At 43.0% G+C, this 19497-nt stretch overlaps 1 protein-coding gene across 1 annotated transcript in view; it reads left to right on the top strand.

Annotated features, from left to right (window-relative positions):
* LOC141113284 (protein-glutamine gamma-glutamyltransferase 6-like) overlaps positions 1-19293 on the top strand; it is a 139577-nt gene extending 120284 nt beyond the window's left edge. Inside the window, exons 10-13 of the mRNA XM_073606316.1 lie at positions 1373-1723; positions 11073-11230; positions 14365-14498; positions 16653-19293. Coding sequence (XP_073462417.1) covers positions 1373-1723; positions 11073-11230; positions 14365-14498; positions 16653-16800 — 791 coding nt within the window. The 3' untranslated portion in view covers positions 16801-19293. The remainder of the gene's footprint in view (positions 1-1372; positions 1724-11072; positions 11231-14364; positions 14499-16652) is intronic.
* The last annotated feature ends 204 nt before the right edge of the window (positions 19294-19497 follow it).

Below are 19497 nucleotides of genomic sequence, written 5' to 3'. Positions count from 1 at the left end.
CTTCAAAATTGCTCTTGCTCTAACGATTGCGGCGATACCTCACATGTGTGGTTTGACCACCGTTTTCATATGCGGGCGCTACTCGCGTATGCGTTCGCTTCTGCGCACGAGCTTGTCGGGACGGGGGGGTTTTTAAAAAAAAATTTCATTATTATTTATTTTACATTATTTTATTTATTTTTACACTGTTTTAAAAAAAAAATGTAAACATCCCTTGTAACAGAAAAAAGCATGACAGGACTTCTTAAATATGAGATCTGGGGTCAAAAAGACCTCAGATCTCATATTTACACTAAAATGCAATAAAAAAAAAAAAAGAAAAAAGTCATTTAAAAAAATGACATTGAGAAAAATATGCCTTTAAGAGGCGTGGGCGGAAGTGACGTTTTGACATCGATTCCGCCCAGCAGTGTCATGGAGACGAATGGGCGCCATCTTAGCCTCACTCGTCTCTAGGCACAGGAGGGAGATGGACGCGATTGCCTCCGCCTCTACCGACAGCTCCTTTAAGCGGCAGAGGGCACCAGATCACGGTGGGAGGGGGGGGCCCCTCTCCTGCCACCAATAAAAGTGATCTCTAGGCGAATCCACCGCAGGGACCACTTTTATCAGAAAGCGGACCGCCGCACGAAAACGGGGATACCGGGGTTATGGCAGCTAGCTGCTGCCATAACAACGATATCCCCCTTCAAAGTTTGGACGTCTGGAGTCTCCGGCCATTTTCCTAAGAAAAACACCTCCTTACAGCATAGGACAAAAAAAAAAAAAAATATTATATCTCTGCTTTGAAGTAAAACAATTAACAAGTGTACTTTGCTCCCTTCTGTACACCGTTCTACTGTGAAAGCTGTCCTCAAGTGTGAATATTTCAAATGGAGTATCTTACTATACCCCTTCTCCTATCCAAGTTCCAAAACTAAAATAAAACAACAAAAAAACACTACAACCCTTAGACTGGTCGTTGGAGTAACGAGCAGAAGTTGTGCACCTGGCTGTGGGAAATACTGTGTGCCTGGCTGCAGGGCTGAAACGAGGGGAGACCCGGGAAAATACAAGTAGCTCCTTCGGAGGCAGTGCTACACTACATTTGGCTTTATTAGCCTTAGCGCTCATAAAATAAACACACAAAATGAATTGTCCATTCTGTAATGGCGATTTTCTAGGCAACATAGGTTGTCCCATTGATAGAAACATCTCACTTATAATCTCTGTTGTCTCATATCAAGGCCTCTCCATTATTTAGAATGCAGTAATTATTTCATATTTCTTTAAGAGGCAATACAAACACTCTGATAACTACATCTGCTGTGCCATCTGTGGCTGGTTTCAGATATTTGTGTAAATGTATTATTTTGTTTTATGTTTCTAATAGGCACCGCAGCTGAAAGAGAAGCGTACCACAATGCCCTAATAAATTTATATGGAAGGCAAAACACGCAAAGCAGTGAAGAAGAGATAAGAGAATTAACTGAAGAATCAAATGAGGTGGCCTGGATGAGCAGAGTGAGACCAGTCTACGCACAGGACATAACTGGAAAGTTCAAAGAATTTCAAACTCCAGAGCTTGGCCAAGATATTGATCTCACATTGGTACTGTCAAATGGAGCGTCAGCTGACAAAAAAATAACAGTTAATCTTAATGCCAATATCACTGGATACACTCGAAGAGTAATGACAAAGTTGTTGATGGAATCTGTGTCCATTTCAATGTCTTCCAAAGAAGGTAATATAATTATGTATTGGAAAATTATTTTCCTTAACAAATATCTTTGATTCCAGTTATACTTAAAGTGGTTGTACACCCTGTACAACCACTTTTACCTACAGGTAAGCCTATATTAAGGCTTACCTGTAGGTGCTGGAAATATCTCTTAAACCTCCATGGTTTAGGAGACATTTACGAAAAAGCCGAGCGCCGATGACTACGGCACATGCGCCGATGACATGCATGCGCACTTTATAAAGGGCACATCGTGCCCTTTCTAATAGGGGTCATGTCGTGACTGGCGGTTCCCGCACGCATGCGTGGGTGTGACGTCACGCGACTCCGGACAGTCACAGAGCAGGAGTTTGCGGTCCTAGAAGGAAGAGGGGCAAAGATGGACGCTCCCTGCTAGCGGGGACAGCGGAGACATCACAGGCTTCGGTTTCAGGTAAGTGACACATAATGGGCTACTATGTGATGCATAGTAGCCCATTATGCTTTACCTTTGAAGGGAAATAAAGAGGAAGTAAAACCCACCGGGTTTACTTCCTCTTTAAAGTGATTGTAAAGGCTCATTTAAAAAAAATAAAAATAACAAACATGTTACACTTACCTCCTTTGTGCAGTTGGTTTTTCACAGGACAAGCCAGATCCTTCTCTTTTTGGGTCCCTCTTCTGTGCTCCTGGCCCCTCCCTTCTATCGAGTGCCCCCACCGTCAGCAGCTTCCTATGGGTGTACTGGAGCCGAGTCACAGCTCCGTGTCCATTCAGACACAGAGCCCCGACCCAGCCCTGCCCCCTCTCTCCCCTGATTGGCTGACTGACTTTGATTGACAGCCGCGGGAGCCAATGGCGCCACTTCTGTGTCTCAGTCAATCAGGAGGAGTGTCCCCTATGGCTTAGACATTACTGGACCTCGCTGGAGAGGGATGGGGTTAGGTAAGTAATTAGGGGGTTGCTGGGGAGGCTGCTGCACACAGAAGGTTTTTTATCTTAATGCATATAATGCATTAGGATAAAAAAACCTTCTGCCTTTACAACTCCTTTAACTACTTCCTGCCTGTTCTATAGCCAAAAGACAGCTACAGTACAGGCTTAGTTTGCCGGTAGGGCATCCATGGATGTCCTCCTGTGATCACGCTGCCTGCACAAGTGCTTCGGATTTAGCTGATCGCAGATCAAGGTAAAGGGCCAATCATTGCTGCCCTTTACAATGTGATCTGCTGTCAGCCAATGCCGGTAGGGCATCCATGGATGTCCTCCTGTGATCACGCTGCCTGCACGAGTCCTTCGGATTTAGCTGATCGCAGATCAAGGTAAAGGGTCAATCATAGCTGCCCTTTACAATGTGATCTGCTGTCAGCCAATCACAGCTGATCACAGGATGTAAGCACAAGCTAGTTATTGGCTTTTCTTTTCTCACTCTGATGCCCCGTACACACGGTCGGATTTTCCGATGGACAATGTCCGATCGGAGCGTGTTTTCGGAAATTCCGACTGTGTGTGGGCGCCATCGGACATTTTCCATCGGATTTTCCGACACACAAAGTTGGACAGCAGGAGATAAAATTTTCCGACAACAAAATCCGATCGCGTCAATTCCGACCGTGTGTGGCCTGTTCCGACGCACAAAGTGCCACGCATGCTCAGAAGAAATTCCAACACGGGACAGCTCGTTCTGGTAAACTTAGCGTTCGCAATGGATACAGCACTTTCGTCACGCTGCAATGTTAAAAATGGTTTAATACAGCGCACTCTCTTCTTCTTTATAATGTGACAAGAATTAAGTAGTTTTGCTGCTCGTATTCACACACACTTCTCACAAACTTTTATTTGTGTTTTTTTAGTGGGATTCCCTGAATATATTGTTATTAGTTGTCACATCTGACAGTTTGATATTTTTTAATTTTTTTTTATTTTGGATTTTAAGCCTTTTTTTTTCTTTAATGTTTGGATTTTTTCCAAGGCTGATCTTTGTTCAATGTTATTTTTATTTTTACTCCAGAATATTTTTGGGTGTGTTTTGTGTGTCAAGTTACCCCAACACCATTGATATCTTTTATTATTTAATCTCAAGGAGATTGTTTGTTGTTGGTGTCCCTTGTTCATTTCACATTGTATATTTGAAATGTACCTGAATCCTCACAAACAAACTGTCCTTTTTGAAGTAAAACACATAGGAGAGTATAATTCAAAACAAAAATCCTTTATTAAGGGATCAGAACCAAACAAAGAGGAAGGCAACACTGGATCAACAAGAGAAATTAGCGAAGCCTGGGACCCCCACGGCAGACATCAATTCTTCAACATCAAAATTGGTGGCCTGAGGAGTCCATATGTAAGGGAGGGCAGTCTGGTCCGGGATTCACAGAGACTTGGATAGCAGCAGATGACATGTGTGTCCGCAGGCTGTGGTACCACAAGAGGCTGCATTTTTTTGCCCAACAGACTGGATCCAGGATCCTCACTGTCTGGTCTTTCTTTCATGCTTCATATCCGGCTGTGCAGTTGGAGATGTGGCAGGAGGAGGAGTAGGACCTGGAGGAGGAGTAGGACCTGCAGGAGGAGGAGGAGGACCATCCCAAAGCTGTGTGTGAGGTGTAATTTGGCCCCTCATACCTTTCTCCAGAGCCTCCGATATGAGGGCCTCACACATGGCTTTTTGGCCCTCCTCCATCCTCTGCATTTTATAGGCTATGAATGCAGCAATGTTCTCCTGCCTGGTGTGTGGTGCTCCCAGGACCTCTGTAGCCCTCCAAAAGATTCTGATAGCCGCCTCCTCTAGGGCACTCGTCCTACTGCCACTTTCTGTTTTCAGGGGGGGTGGAGGGACCTTGATATCAGCCAGCCGGCTCGGCCCGGCCACCTCCTGGCTGAGACTTCCCTGTGTATGAAAAAGGGACATAGTTGTAATGTTTTGCATCATCAATCACAATCCTTAATTAGTACTCCCAACTAACATATAGTTCACATCATTGATTGGACAAGCAGAAATATTTAGAGGAATGCTATACCTGGCTCAATCTGGGCTCCTCCACATGTGGCCTGGAAGGCCCAGGTTGGGCGTCAGAAGCCTTAGCTGGGGGGGAAGGAAGCGTGGAAGGAAGACTGGAGAGGGATGGCCTGGGTTCAGTCTGGCCTGCCAGAAAGTGCAGCCTGTCGTAGTACAACATCCTGGGGACATAGATGTCACCTGCTGCTCCGGATCTCTGCGAATCAAGGACTTTATTGCGCTCCCTCAGATATGTGCTCCTCAGGCCACCAATGAAAATCTTTAAATAAGTGATGTCTGCCGTGGGGATCACTTGCTTCACAATTTCACACAATTGCTCCAGTGCTGCCTTCCTCTTTGCTTGGTTCTTGTAATGGGGGTGTTTAATCTCCCACAGACAGGGCAGCTCCCTTAGCATCTCTATGAATACTGAAATGAAGTCATTATCTTTCATTAAGATATCCATGTTCACTGCAAGACACAACACAAGACAAAGCCTAATGTCACACAAAACTCTCCTAATCTTGTTACAATATAGGCCTCAATCTAGAAGCAGTATAGGCACAAGTTTGTCTCTTACCTTCGTTCTTACGATCGGCGCGTCCAATGCTCCTTCCTCCGCTCACAGATCAAATGTAATACGCACGCGTGTTACGCTTTATACACACTGCGCATGCGTGTAACTCCGCCCGCCCCTGACGTTCTTTCTAGTGTATTCCCCGCCCCTTTTCGTTCGGCGCAGTGGGGGAAGAGCATGATGGCGGACATACAGCAGGTGCGGGCTAATTGTAGCAACGAGGAGGAGGAGGAGGAAAGGGCGGATCCAGGCTCGTCCCGATCCAGAAGGAGACGTTTTAAGGCCACAAATATGTCGTTTGGGGAGATGTTGGAGATGGTCGACATCATGAGGAAGTCCGACTATGACGGAAAATATGGGCCTTACCCCAACCCGAACATCCGAAAGGCCAAGATCATGGCGAAAGTGGTCAGGAGTCTAGAGCGGAATTTCGGGGTACGAAGGTCTAAAGATCAGCTCAGGAAGCGGTGGTCGGACCTGAAGTTGAGAGAGCCAGAGCAGTACCGAAAGATCCGGAGAGTGCTGCAAAAAAGTAAGTAGTTGTGCTGTGTTCCTATTCTTTCTGTCTTTATTACGTTCGTTCTGCTCCATATGCTTTTATTAGTTGTAACGTTTAAAAAGGTCAACTTTAATGTTCATGGGCACATTATTCGTTCGTATCAAACATTTTTCTTTCGGCCTCTAGAACACCATTGTTTAGGCCATATGCATTTTCACACATTTTTGGGGGCCTACTTGGATGCCAAATATTTGTTTGTGTAGATGGGTTTGTTACTAGAATGAAATGCAAACTAGATTCTGTGTAAGGAGAGGACACTGAGCAGCTGTTTTCACATCTGGACACTGGAGCACTAGTGTGGGACACAAGAACACCATTTTTATTAGGGGGGGCACACAGGTGCTCCAGTGTATACTATAGGGGGGGCTACATCTGTGAAGCTTGTACCAAACAGGTAAAGTGTTGCAGCTTGACAAAGGGCAATAAAAAATATACATCTTGGAACTCTGCTAAAATAGACAATTGTACCCCACTTCCGAGCAATGTTTCCTATTTCTAGTTCTGCCATCAAATATCTGTGTGCTAATTATACCATTTTTGTTTTACATAGGGGAGAAAAGACCCCCCCCCCTCTGGAAGAAGGGGAAATACCAACACAAGAAGAGCAGGAGGAAGAAGAAGACGTGGTGGAGATTGGCACCACAGGCTCAGGTAAAAGAGATGGATGGTGGCAGATTTTTGAGACCTTTTTTTTTGTTCTTTATCTCTTTTTAGGTGATCGTGATCCAGAACGCTTTACATCTGAAAGTGCCCAGATACTGATCGGGGAGATCATGGGGTGTAATCTCCAATTGCAAAACATCCAGCAACAAATCAGTGATGTTATTAAAAAAAATAATAACATCATTGATGTTTTGGGGCGAATTTAAACCCCACAAAATCACCTGTTTTATCGTACCAAAATTTTTTCAATGTTTAGAAAAGCCAAATTTGGAGGATGCACACAGTGTGCCAACATGTGCTATCTGCCATCACGGGAGATCAATGGACGCGTTTTGGGGGTGCAACCCCTTCCTCAATTATAAAGTAGCGTTGAGGAAGGGCTTGCTCCCCCAAAACACGTCCCTTGTTCCCCCCTGATGGCAGATAGCACATGTTGACATTCGTAAATTGGTGTGCATCTTCCAAATTTGGCTTTTCCAGGGGTGATTTCCCCCCATCTGAACGCTATATCAAACACAGTTCATAAATACTCATGTCTGATATAGCCTTCAGGTTTTACCATATGTGAACTTTGTAAGTTCAAGTTTTTTGGCTTTCTTGTTGGTTTTACACAGGCCTGTTTTATTTGAAATGGATATTTCGATTTTTGATAATGCTACTGCAAACATTGTTATACAACAAACATGTTGGTTTGTTTTAAAAACCTTGGGGAAATGCACATGTGATTGTGCAGGTATAAAAAAGTGCCTTACTCAAGAATGTGTGGATTATTGTCTCAACACTACAACACTTTTGGGGTGATGTAATTGCTGTTTTATGCAAAAATGGGGGTTATTTCCTAAGGGCAAATCCTCTTTGCACTACAAGTGCAGGTTCAGTGCAGTTGCAAGTGCACTTGTAGTGAAATGTGTTTTTGCATTTAGGAAGTACCAGCCAACACTGTTTTTTATAAGGTTACCCAATCACGACATTTTCTGCACTCAACACATTTCTGTCAGGGTCAGCTAAAACAAACACAAGCAGTAAATGTCCACAAAGAATTTCTTTTGGTTGTTTTTTATTTGAAAAAGGTGTCACAGATTGTCTGGCATATTGATAGCCCCCCTACCCATAAAGAACTCCAGGTAGCGTAACCGGACATCACGGGCATTCAGGGAGGGCAAGCCAGGACGGCCACTTTCAAGCGCCGTCAGTGTTGATGGATTAGGGATTCCGGCCTCAGGCCCAACTGAGCCAGCATAGTTGGCTGAATGTTTTCTTAAAAAATTATGGAGAACACAGCAGGCAAGTATTATATGGTTCAGTTTATACTCCGCCATATGGATGGGTGTCAGAAATAATCGGAACCGGCTGGCCAGGATTCCAAATGTGTTCTCCACCACTCTTCGGGCTCTGGCCAGCCGGTAATTAAAAACCCTCTGTTCCGGGGTGAGGGTCCTCATCGGGAATGGCCGCATCAGGTGGTCCCCCAGCGCAAATGCTTCATCAGCAACAAACACAAATGGGAGACCTTCAACATTGTCCTCTGGAGGTGGCAAGTCCAAGCTGCCATTCTGGAGACGCCTGTAGAACTCCGTCTGGGCGATCACTCCACCATCGGACATCCGGCCATTCTTCCCCACGTCCACATACAAGAACTCGTAATTAGCCAACACCACCGCCAACATCACTATACTATTAAACCCCTTGTAATTATAATAGTACGACCCCGAGTTGGGTGGTGGGACGATGTGGACGTGTTTCCCATCAATTGCCCCTCCGCAGTTAGGAAAGTCCCACCGCTGGGCAAAGTGGGAGGCCACAGTCTGCCATTCCTGTGGCGTTGAAGGAAACTGTTGAGGAAAAAAAAATAAACATTACTATTTTTTCACAGAAACATGGCAAGCAGATTAGACACAAACATTATGGGGCAACCTCCAGATAGCATTTACTAAGGGGAATTTAACAACAACAAAGTATAAGGTACACCTATCATATTCCCCCTCCCCCCCTCTCATGGGCCATTTCTAACATTATAGGGGGGGGGGGGAACTCTTGGACAGGTAACCCTCTTCACTTCATTGAGAGATGAATGCCTAAATACAGGGTATTACTTGGAACAGCCCCTCCTTAGTTACACTATTGGCAGACCACTGGACAGGTAAGAAGTGTCATAATACAAAGATATAAATACACACTGTACACATTTGAGGACATTTGAACATTCTGCTATTACCTCTCAAGATAATAATACGATACAAAAACTTTAAACAGTACCATTGAAAAGTATACAGGCAGGCCCTTGCACTACATGCTTTGGGGAATTCATCCATAAATCTGACCAGTAAAGAGATGGGTATAGTGTGTATGGGTTTGGCAAAGTCAGCAGATAGATGATTGAGGATAGAGAATTGGGATCAGCTGACTTAGCAGTTGGGGGGGAAGGTTAAAAAAAAATTGGGGACACCACAAAAAAAGCCTCTGGCACTCTGCCTGAATTTAAATCAAAAATAACATTCCAAACATTTTAGGGGGTGTTTGGGGTAAAGCACTACTATGGAGCTGATAAAATACATTAAGTGACTACATGAGGTGAATATAGGCCAGGAAAGACCATGCTGGGGAGGTTAGTGAAGGGCAAATATGTATGAAGGACATAAAATAATAATTACCTAAAAATCCAGCATGCATGAGAACAAAGGGGACATTCACAGCATATTACAATCATGGTAATTAGGGAATGAGGGAAGAAATACAATATATTATCAAACATTCAATACAATAAAATGTGATATAAAAGGATAAAAATCTTACCTTCATATACTCCTTCTGCAGGACCTGGATGATGGCAGAACAGGTCTCTGGGATAATGATCCCCAGAGCCTGGGGGGAGATGCCTGTCGAGAACTTCAAGTCCTGCAGACTTCTCCCTGTGGCCAAATACCGCAAGGTAGCGACCAACCTCTGCTCCGGAGTGATGGCTTGCCTCATGCAGGTATCCTGCCTGCTAATATAGGGGGTCAGCGAAGCCAACAGACGGTGAAACACGGGGTCCGTCATCCTGAGAAAGTTCCTGAAATCATCAGGATTATTCTCACGGATCTCACGGAGCAAAGGCATATGAGAGAACTGGTCACGCTGAAGCAACCAATTCTTGGTCTATGAACTCCTCCCCACCCTGTTCATGGACTGGACTTGTGTCAAGGTCAGGACCCCAACACCAAGCTCCCGCACAGCACGAACTCTACGAGGAGTACGCATACGAAACATGGCTAGAAAACGGTCGGCTGCTCAGAACGAAGTAACAGAACGCACTGAAGAACAGCAAGGCCTGTGAAGAGCGACCTGAAAAACAGCAACGAGCGGGCAAGATCGCACAGAAAACTCTGATACGAACTGACTGCACGCACTGAAGAGCAGATACAAACCCACAAGCACAAACTGAACGGCAGAAAACGATCTGAAAGCCACGAGTCTGAAAAAGCGTGAATCGTCTCTCACCAAACTTTTACTAACACGAGATTAGCAAAAGGAGCCCAAAGGGTGCCACGCTTGGTTCTGAACCGGCCTTTTCTAGTCTCGTCGTACGTGGTGTACGTCACCACGTTCTTGGCGATCGGAAATTCCGACAACTTTGTGCGACCGTGTTTACGCAAAACAAGTTTGAGCCAACATCCATCGGAAAAAATCCTAGGATTTTGTTGTCGGAATGTCCGAACAAAGCCCGACCGTGTGTATGGGGCATGACAGCGAGAGGAGAGAAGAAGAAAGCCGATAACCAGCTTATGTTAAAGGGACATCAGCACTGATAATCAGGGCACTGATTATCAGTGTCCTGATTATCAGTGCAGTTCCACCAATGCCCACCAGTGCTGCCAATTAGTTCCCTCAGTGCTGCCAATCAGTGCCCACCAGTGCTGCCAATCAGTGCTCATCAGTGCCACCTATCAGTGCCCATAAGTGTTGCCAATCAGTGCCTCCTCATCAGTGTCACCTATCAGTGCTGCCTATCAGCACCCATCAGTGCTGCCTATCAGTGCCACCTATCAGTGCCTATCAGTGCCTATCAGTGCCACCTATCAGTGCTGCCTCATCAGTGCCGCCTCATCAGTGCCAATTAGTGCAGCCTATCAGTGCCCATCAGTGCAGCCTCATTAGCGCACATCAGCAAAGGAAAAAAATGACCTGTTTGCAAAAAAAAAAATAAAAAAACAATTTTTTTTTTACATTTTTTCAAAATTTTTAGTATTTTTTTGTTTGTTATGAATGACACAGGATGTATGAATGGAGTGGACCTATCAAATATCCACCCGTCCCTGATTCAGAGATCCTGTGTCATCCAAAGGAGAGTAGTATGTCAGAAATATTCTTCATTACCTACCTACAGACCACTTTAAATACGGATCTATTAACTAATAATTATATAATAATAAATATAGTTACTTTTTACCCTGCCCACTTCTAGAAAAGTCAATCTAGAATACAAAAAAAACAAAATATACACAGTCCCCTTTTATATGAAGCCTCAGCATCCACAAAACATAATGTAGAAAAGTGCATAAACTATATGATTGTACTGATACATTTGCTATTTCAGAAAAAGAAATTCCATTCAAAATCCCTTACAGCAAATATATACAAAGTCTCCTGGATGATAAGGTGGTAGAGGTGACAGCTCTGTGTAAGTGGGATGAGAAAGAAGAACTGCTTGTATCCCAAGTTATTACATTAAAGAACCCATCACTCAACATTAAGGTAAATAAAAACATTGCTTAAGCACTCAAACATATAACCCCTTATTGATATATAAGGTGAAAATCCTTAAGTGCTCTGCTGTGCCTGCTCTGCTGCTCTGGTGTGTTGCATTAACATGCATAATGTTGTTTGCTGAAATGTAACACGTTAAGGCAGCCATTCATTCAGAGTTGATAGAAAAGTGCATCTGCACCTTTTCTCCAACACAGCAGAGCAAATGCATTTAAAGTGGAGCGCCACCCAAAAGGGGAAGCTCTGCTTGTCTGCCTCCTCCTCCCCTTTGCTGCCACATTTGGCACCTTTTGGGGGGGGGGGGGGCAGCAAACTCAGCTGGAAGTTCAGTCTCCTTCCTCCTTCCATGTCATGGCTGACCTCTTACACTGGACAGGTTGTTTGTAATGGGAGTGAAAGGCAGGAGAGGCTACAGTGGCGGCTGGTGCTGTATATTTTTTGGGGGGGGGGCAGCAAGCAAGGTCGCGGGCAGCTTCGGCTCCTTCCTGTGTCTCAGGCTTCCATCCTCTTTCCTCGGCATGGCAGCCAATACGATCGCTTCTCTCGGTCTCACCCACTTCCTGATTGGCCGAGAGGAGAATCAGGAAGACAATAGTGAATATTAATTTGCTATTGTCACACAACTGGGTGGGCCACCCTTTTTTTAAGGCAATTAGAGCCTCTGACTCTAATCATGTGCTCCAAAAAAATAAAAAATAAACCCATTAGAATCCATGCGTCCGGTGCCCTGCATGTAGATTAGGGACCAGGTGCATGAATTAGGGGGGCAGCGCCACTGCGCTCCTAATAGACGGGCCTCCACTGGGCTACACACACAAGAAGTGAACTGAAATCAATGGCGTCTTCATGTGTATAGAGTTCAGAGGAGACCAGTTAGTTCTGTGCTCTGGCAAACTCAGCTCCCTTTCCATCCTTGCACCTCTCTATTGCACTCACTGCCTGATGCCACTTCAAACAAATTCATCTGAATTAAACCTTTTAATTATTGAAGTGACTGAATATTTTTGAAGGGCTAAACCATTTGAAATGAACATATTTATGATTGATCATGTATTGTTATATGTATAGCCAGCATTAGACTTTAAGGCTGGGTTCACACTGATGAGAATTGGATGCGCGGAAACCTGCATCCAATTCGCATGTCAGGAGATTGTGACCGGCTCTCTATCGAGCCCGTTCACACATCTCGGGGACGGCTCCGGTGCAAATTGCACAGGAGTCCTGTCCGTCTTCTGGTCCATTTCAGGTCCGAATTCAAATTAAAAAATTCTAAAATCGGACCTGAAACTGAACGGGGATGCACCAGACCCCCGCTGTGAACCGCTCTGTGCTGCGGTGTGAACCCAGCCTAAAGCTCATCACTGTGGAAAGTAAAATGCTTGTTTGCAGTGGGGCTGTCCCCACACTGCAGGGGTTAAATGCTTGCTTGGCTCTATTGGGTAATTAAAATCTGTTTTATTTACCTGACCCTCTGCTCCCCTGGCCGCCAGCGCTCTCCTCTTCTCCCCTAGGCTTCTGTTTTATTTGCGTTGATCCAAACTGCCCTCTGAAACGAGAGCAATGGCTAATAGGCCTTCAGGAGGCGCTACTACTGTCTTCTGATGCCTGGTTTTTATTTACTTTTTTTTTTCCTGGCCAAACAGCAATTTTACATTGCAGGATCACACTGCAACTGTGAGCCAAGCTTTAACCACTTCAGCCCCGGAAAGGATTTGCCCCTTAATGACCAGACCATCTTTTGGGATACGGCACTGAACTGACAATTGCGCGGTCGTGCGACGTTGTAGCCAAACAAAATTGACGTCCTTTTTTTCCCATAAATGGAGCTTTCTTTTGGTGGTATTTGATCACCTCTGCGGTTTTAATTTTTGTGCTATAAACAAAAAAAGAGCAATTTTGAAAAAAGAGCAATATTGTTTTACTATTTGCTATAATAAATATCCCCCCCAAAAAAATAAAATAACAAATTTCTTCCTCAGTTTAGGTTGATATGTATTCTTCTACATATTTTTGGTAAAAAAAAAATTGCGAATAAGCGTATATTGATTGGTTTGCGCAAAAGTTATAGCATCTACAAAATAGAAGCTATATTTATGACATTTTTATTATTATTATTTTTTTTACTAGTAATAGCGGCGATCTGCGATTTTTATTGGGACTGTGACATTGCGGCGGACAGATCAGACACTTTTGACACATTTTTGGGACCATTGACATTTATACAGCGATCAGAGCTAAAAATCGCCACTGATTACTGTATAAATGTCACTGGCAGGGAAGGGGTTAACACTAGGGGGCGATCAAGGGGTTAAATGTGTGTCCTAGGGAGTGATTCTAACTGTGAGGGGATGGAACTGCCTGAAGGAGGAGACATATCACTGTTCATACTTAGTATGAACAGCAGATGTGTCTCCTCACCCCTGACAGAACGGAGACCTGTCTGTTTACATTGACAGATCTCCGTTCTGTGTCTCTCAGAAGCAATCGTGGGTGCCCGGCGAACATCACGGCCGCCGGGCACGCGCATCGGCTACATCTTAAAGCGGCCGATGTATACCTACGGCGATTTGCCCAGGCGAGTCAACCTGCCACAGTATAACTGAGGCGGCTGGTCATCTAGTGGTTAAAGAGGAAGAATTTTACCTATAGGTAGTGTAAATATCTCTTAAACATGCACCGTTTAGGAGATATTTACATTACCTGCAGCCAGTGAAATCAGAGGCACATGTGCTCTGAAGGAATGGCTACCCGTGCCGTTCCTTCAGAACCCTGTGCTGTGACCGGTGGCTCCGGCATGCATGCCAGTCACAGAGTTGGAGCCCACAAACCCAGAAGCAAGATGGGTGAAGATGGGAGCCCCTGCAGCGCTGACATTGTGGCGCTGGAACAGCTTCATTTTAAGGCAAGTGTCACATAATGTGTTAGTATGGGATGCATACTAGCACAATATGAATAGGGATAGGGATTAGGGAAAAAAAAACGTCAACTTTAATTGTTCACATTTAGTTTCACCTGTGTAAAAAATTATTATGAAGGTCTTTCATGTTTTTATTGGTTTATTGGGAGAAAATCGGCCAAACAATGGCCAGTAACCATATTTTTTTTGTTTATTTTTTTCTCAGGTTCTCGGAGATGCTGTTGTAAATAATCCATTAACTGCTGAAGTCACATTCACCAACCCCCTTAATGAGAATCTAACAGACTGTGCAATTTTTGCAGAAGGCAGTGGGCTCATTAAAGATCAGATTGAAAAGAAGTAAGTAGAATGATGTACCTACAGTGATCCATTATGGATGACATCTACTGTACATGAGTTTTCATACGGCAAGGCAAAGTGAGAATTTTGGGTCAGGTAGTACCCTCTAGAGGGGCCTCGAAATAAGACTCTCACCCAGGGCTGTCTTAATGGGCCCCTGGGCAAATTAATGACCTGGGGCCCCAACTAATCTGCTCCAATTTTACACACCTACTCTCAAGAATTTAAGTATAAATAGTTGATAGAATGAAACATATTAGTCCTTTCAATAAAATGAATTTTAAACAATAAGAAAACATGCCATAAATCAAAGACTAATCAACACAGAGGGCACAGTATGGAGGGAGGCAGAGGGGCATAATACAAAGGGCACAATACTGGGATCAGGTGGGCACAGTACAGGTAAAAGCCTGACTGTCCCGGCAGATCCGGGACAGTTGGAAAGTATGATATAATGCAAGATTATCATTAAGACTCCTTGCACCTGGGGCCCCTGGGCAATGCCCAGGTGTGCCCATGCACTCACCTTACCTTTGGGCCCATGAATGCTCCTCCCTCCTAATAAAATTAGGAAAAATTGTGTTTTTTCCAACTCCACTAGTATTAAGGCAGGAAAAATGTGCATATTAGGTTACACAATTTGGTTCTTTGACATAGGAGAGGCATGTGAAGTACATTTGCAGTTGAAACACTCATGTGCATTGTGCAAGTTGTAATAACACTTGGGGTAGATTTACTAAAGGCAAATAGACTGTGCACTTGCAAAGTGCACAATCTATTTGCCTTTAGTAAATCAACCCCTTGGTGTTTTGGTCTTTTGTTCATAAAAGTAATGGCATTTTCAGGAGTGTTCTTATAGCAGAATTTTCTGTGGGTATTTATGATGGCTCTGGATACGATCGCAAAGTGCTTTTCATGTCTATGGATTCCAAATAAGAGGTCAGATAAAGGCCACTCACAATAGACTCACAAAAGACCTACCTGGGGGAATCCTTCAATATACTGGAGGTGCAGAGCACCAAACAGAGCAAATGAGGAGGCAAGCTTCCAGGGTTGAATCCATTTATTGATAATGACATCAGATAAGAAGATATCATGTTTTGAAGGAAAAAGATACACCCCCTCCCTCAGGGCTAAAGTCATACTACATGTTTCAGGGGTAAAAGTGCACCCCCATTTTCAGGGATAAAGACATACAACATAAATAAGGGGTAGAAATGCACCCTCTTCTACAGGACTGAAAACATGCTACATGCTTCAGGGGTAAAAATGCATCCCCTTTTTCAGGGCTAAAGACATACTACATGTTTTGGCATTAAAAAAATGCACCCCCTTTTTCAGGGCTAAAGACATACTACATGTTTCAGAGGTACAAATGCACCCCTTCTTCAGGGTTAAAGACATACTACATGTTTTAGAGGTTAAAATGTACCCCTTTTTAGGTATAAGGATATACAACAAAAGTAGTCAAAATGTTTTAGGATTAAAGTGCTCCCTAATTTTACTTATTTGTGCTAGTATTACTGATAGATGGATTCAAATCTGGATGCTTGCCTCTTCATTATCTTGAATTGGTGTTCCGTATCTCTACTACATTGAACTACAATAGTATGATCAGGCTTGGCCCACCATACCTATATCAATAATGAGGGTTCTTCTGTGACATGGGTGATGTGTTGTCACCTCACCAAGGAAGAATAAGCAAGTTCATAGCAAGTGAAATTTTTTAGTGCAATGCCATTGTGGGAAATGGTCGTTGCACCTTGGTGACGTGTGGCCAGCAGCAGAATCACCATTGGAACATTAGCCTGAGACTGGGATGATAATTCTGCTCTGAAAAGAAGAGGATGCAGCTAAACAAAAGCACACACATCTCTCCATTAGAAGCAAATCTGAACTAGTTTGACTGTCACAAATATAAAAAATATAAGCCCCACTCCAAAACTGAACTCTTGATACGTGTATTTCATGATTGCCACAAAATACTGCATATAATCATGTCTACGCCCAAAAACCAACCTTGACGCATTTCACCACTGCTGGCTTGATCTCAAAGATAGTGGAAGTGAAACTCCTTGAAATGTAGGGTATTTTTAAAAACATATTATGTGTCACACAAAGCCAAATTAAATGCATTTTTGTCTTATGATGCAGAATTTCACTGAAGCCCAAAGAGAAGACAACTGTGACCATTGAATTTAAGCCTTACATGACAGGCTCCAAACAATTAAACATTGTGGTTGATGGCAAAAAAACTGTCACTTTCGAGGGTTTCCTGATCATTGTGGTAAAAGAATCTTAAATTCCTGGCTTAAATTACAAAATATACCATATGACAACCTCAAGAATGTTACTTGTTAGAAAAGTTTTAATGTTTATTGTGTGACTATTGCATCTAAAATGGAAACTGATTTTATAATGGCTTCTAAGGACATGTTTTTTTTTGTCTTTTGTCTCAACTAACGCCTATAATAGTAATAAAGTGATTGCTAACTGCCTAAGGCCAGAAAACCTCAAGCTTTGCTATATAAGGGAATAAACTGTAAAAGTACACTGCGATTGGCAAATAAAGCTGTTATGCATCATGAGCCACCAGTGAACTTTTAGCCAATAAGATTCTGTCTGTTGATCTTATAAAAAGGTCACGCATCCTGCTGCGTGTGTGACTTCTGCTTTTCTCCTCGGCATGTAAGGATCACCCATTTGTACCGGTACATCTAAAATAAATCATCTTGCTTTCATAATACTCGGAGTTGTGACTGATCTCGGGTGAAGAGTTTTCCTGTCATTACTTCTGGTATTTTATCATTCTACTCAGTTTAAAAGTTTAATCCTATTCCTCTCATGTACCAAGTCAGGAAACTGCCAATTAAAGTAGAAGTCTACTCTAAAACTAAAATCCCTGCATTTATAGACATCCATGATCTAACACTAAACTCACTAACCCAGTAAAGAAGAAATCAGTATACATACCTTTTTTGAAGCTGCTCCGACCTGATCTCATGCTGAGCTGTCAGCTGCGGCTTCGCTATGGAGGCGGGTGCAGAGGACACATCCAACACATCCAACAAAGGAAGCCCCATATTAACTCTATTGTCGTGTACACACGAGCGGAATGTCCGACAGAAAAAGTCAGACGGGAGCTTTTCATCGTATATTCCGATCATGTGTATGCCCCATCTGACTTTTTACGTCGAAAATTCTGACGGACCTAGAAAGAGAACATGTTCTACATTTTTACAAAGGTATCAATTCCTATTGGGAAAACAGCTCATCTGTATGCTGTTCCGACGTACCAAAAAGGACGCATGCTCTGAAGCAAGTATTAGACGGAAGCTATTGGCTACTGGCTATTGAACTTCCATTTTTTTAGTCCCGTCGTATGTGTTGTATGTCACCACGTTCTGGAATTTGGTGTGACCGTGTGTATGCAAGACAGCTTGAGTGGAATTCCATTGGAAATTCGTAAAACGGGAAAACCGGTCGTGTGTACAGGGCATATGGGTGACGTCACTCCCCATTCATTTCGCAGCCGTTGTCTGCTGTGTCCTCTGCAGAGCTTCCGCTGCTGGAGTTCGGGTCGGATCGGCTTCAAAAAATGTATATATACTAATTTTTTTCTTTACAGGGTTAGATAGGTTAGTGTTAGATCGTGGATGTCTATAGATACAGGGATTTTAGTTTTAGGGTGGACTTCTATTTTAATATTACTATTTTAGTGCATAAAGTATAAAGAAAAGGCAAACACTTTCAAAGGGATTAGAACACCTGTCAGGTGTCTGTTTCCCAATTAGGGAGATTCACCCTCTCATCTTGTCCTGGTGACCATAATCACCAAGAATGAAAGCAAAATAAAATCCCACATTTTGATTGATCACCAGAACAGAAATAGGGGGAAATCTTTTAATGGGGACACTACTTCTGGTGACCCTGGTGACTTCCAGAGATTTCCATCGCTTGGGAGGGCTATCCTCTCACTTTGTGGCTATGAGACACGAAGCAATGGAAAGTCTCCCCAATGGGAAACAGGTGGGAAAAAATCTGACAGGGGTTATAATCCTTCCTCACTGTATCCAAAATGAGAATTCATTGGCATTTATTGTTCTTCACACCCTAGTAAAACAAATCAATAGAACATTTTTTTGTTAGCTGTGATTTCATAGGAGGAAAGTACTGTTTAAAATTATGAAGAACACTTTGAGTAAATCATATTTTTCAAAGCAGATTTTATCAATGCTTCACTAGGGATGTTTTGAAAGATTTTAACTGTCTTTCTCCCTCCTCCCCCATGAGGAATGAAGGTCTTCTCTAGCTCTGTTTTTTTTCTCTTTCTTTTTCTCCTCCATCCTCCTCTTTCCTACTCCCTCATTCCCCTTACCTTCCTCCCTGACCCCTTCCCAGATCCTTCCATACATTTTTCTCGGCTTGCTAACCCCTATGAAAGCTCTGGTATTAAGCCCTTGTTTGGGCCCTTATATTTTCGGATTGTCCTATGTACTAACATGCTGAGATTGGTATTTTGTTAGGGCAATATGTTTATGAGACATATCACTTCTTATGTAACCAGATGTTTATTGGAGTCATATCTTCTCATTGACATACTGCTATGTTTTCAACAAATACATATTGATTTTTAAAAAGAAATTTAATTATGAAGAACACTTCAACATAAAAGTCTAATAAACAATATATATGCAGTATAATGTTTAAAATTCTTCTCTGTATCATCTTGACATATTTTATTGTTAATTGGCTTGGAACTCAAAAAAATAAAGATTTACTATGTCTGCAACAATTGGCTGTGCTTATACAGTACCCAGAAAAATGTATCTTTTTTATGAAAAATAGTGATGCACTTACTGGTATGTGAGTGTGCCTACAGCGTCATATTTGCAGTGTGAGATTTAAAGGGTAACTCTGCTTTTGTGGGAAAAATTGTGACACAAGTCGTATTGTAATTAAATGTTATTAAACATGACCTTTCCTTTTCAATCTGCAG

This window comes from Aquarana catesbeiana, linkage group LG12 (genome assembly GCF_042186555.1).
Source record: "Aquarana catesbeiana isolate 2022-GZ linkage group LG12, ASM4218655v1, whole genome shotgun sequence".
In the NCBI taxonomy this organism is placed as follows: Eukaryota; Metazoa; Chordata; class Amphibia; order Anura; family Ranidae; genus Aquarana; species Aquarana catesbeiana.
Note: the sequence above shows the minus strand (reverse complement) of the source record. Positions and strands in the feature narration are given on the sequence as shown.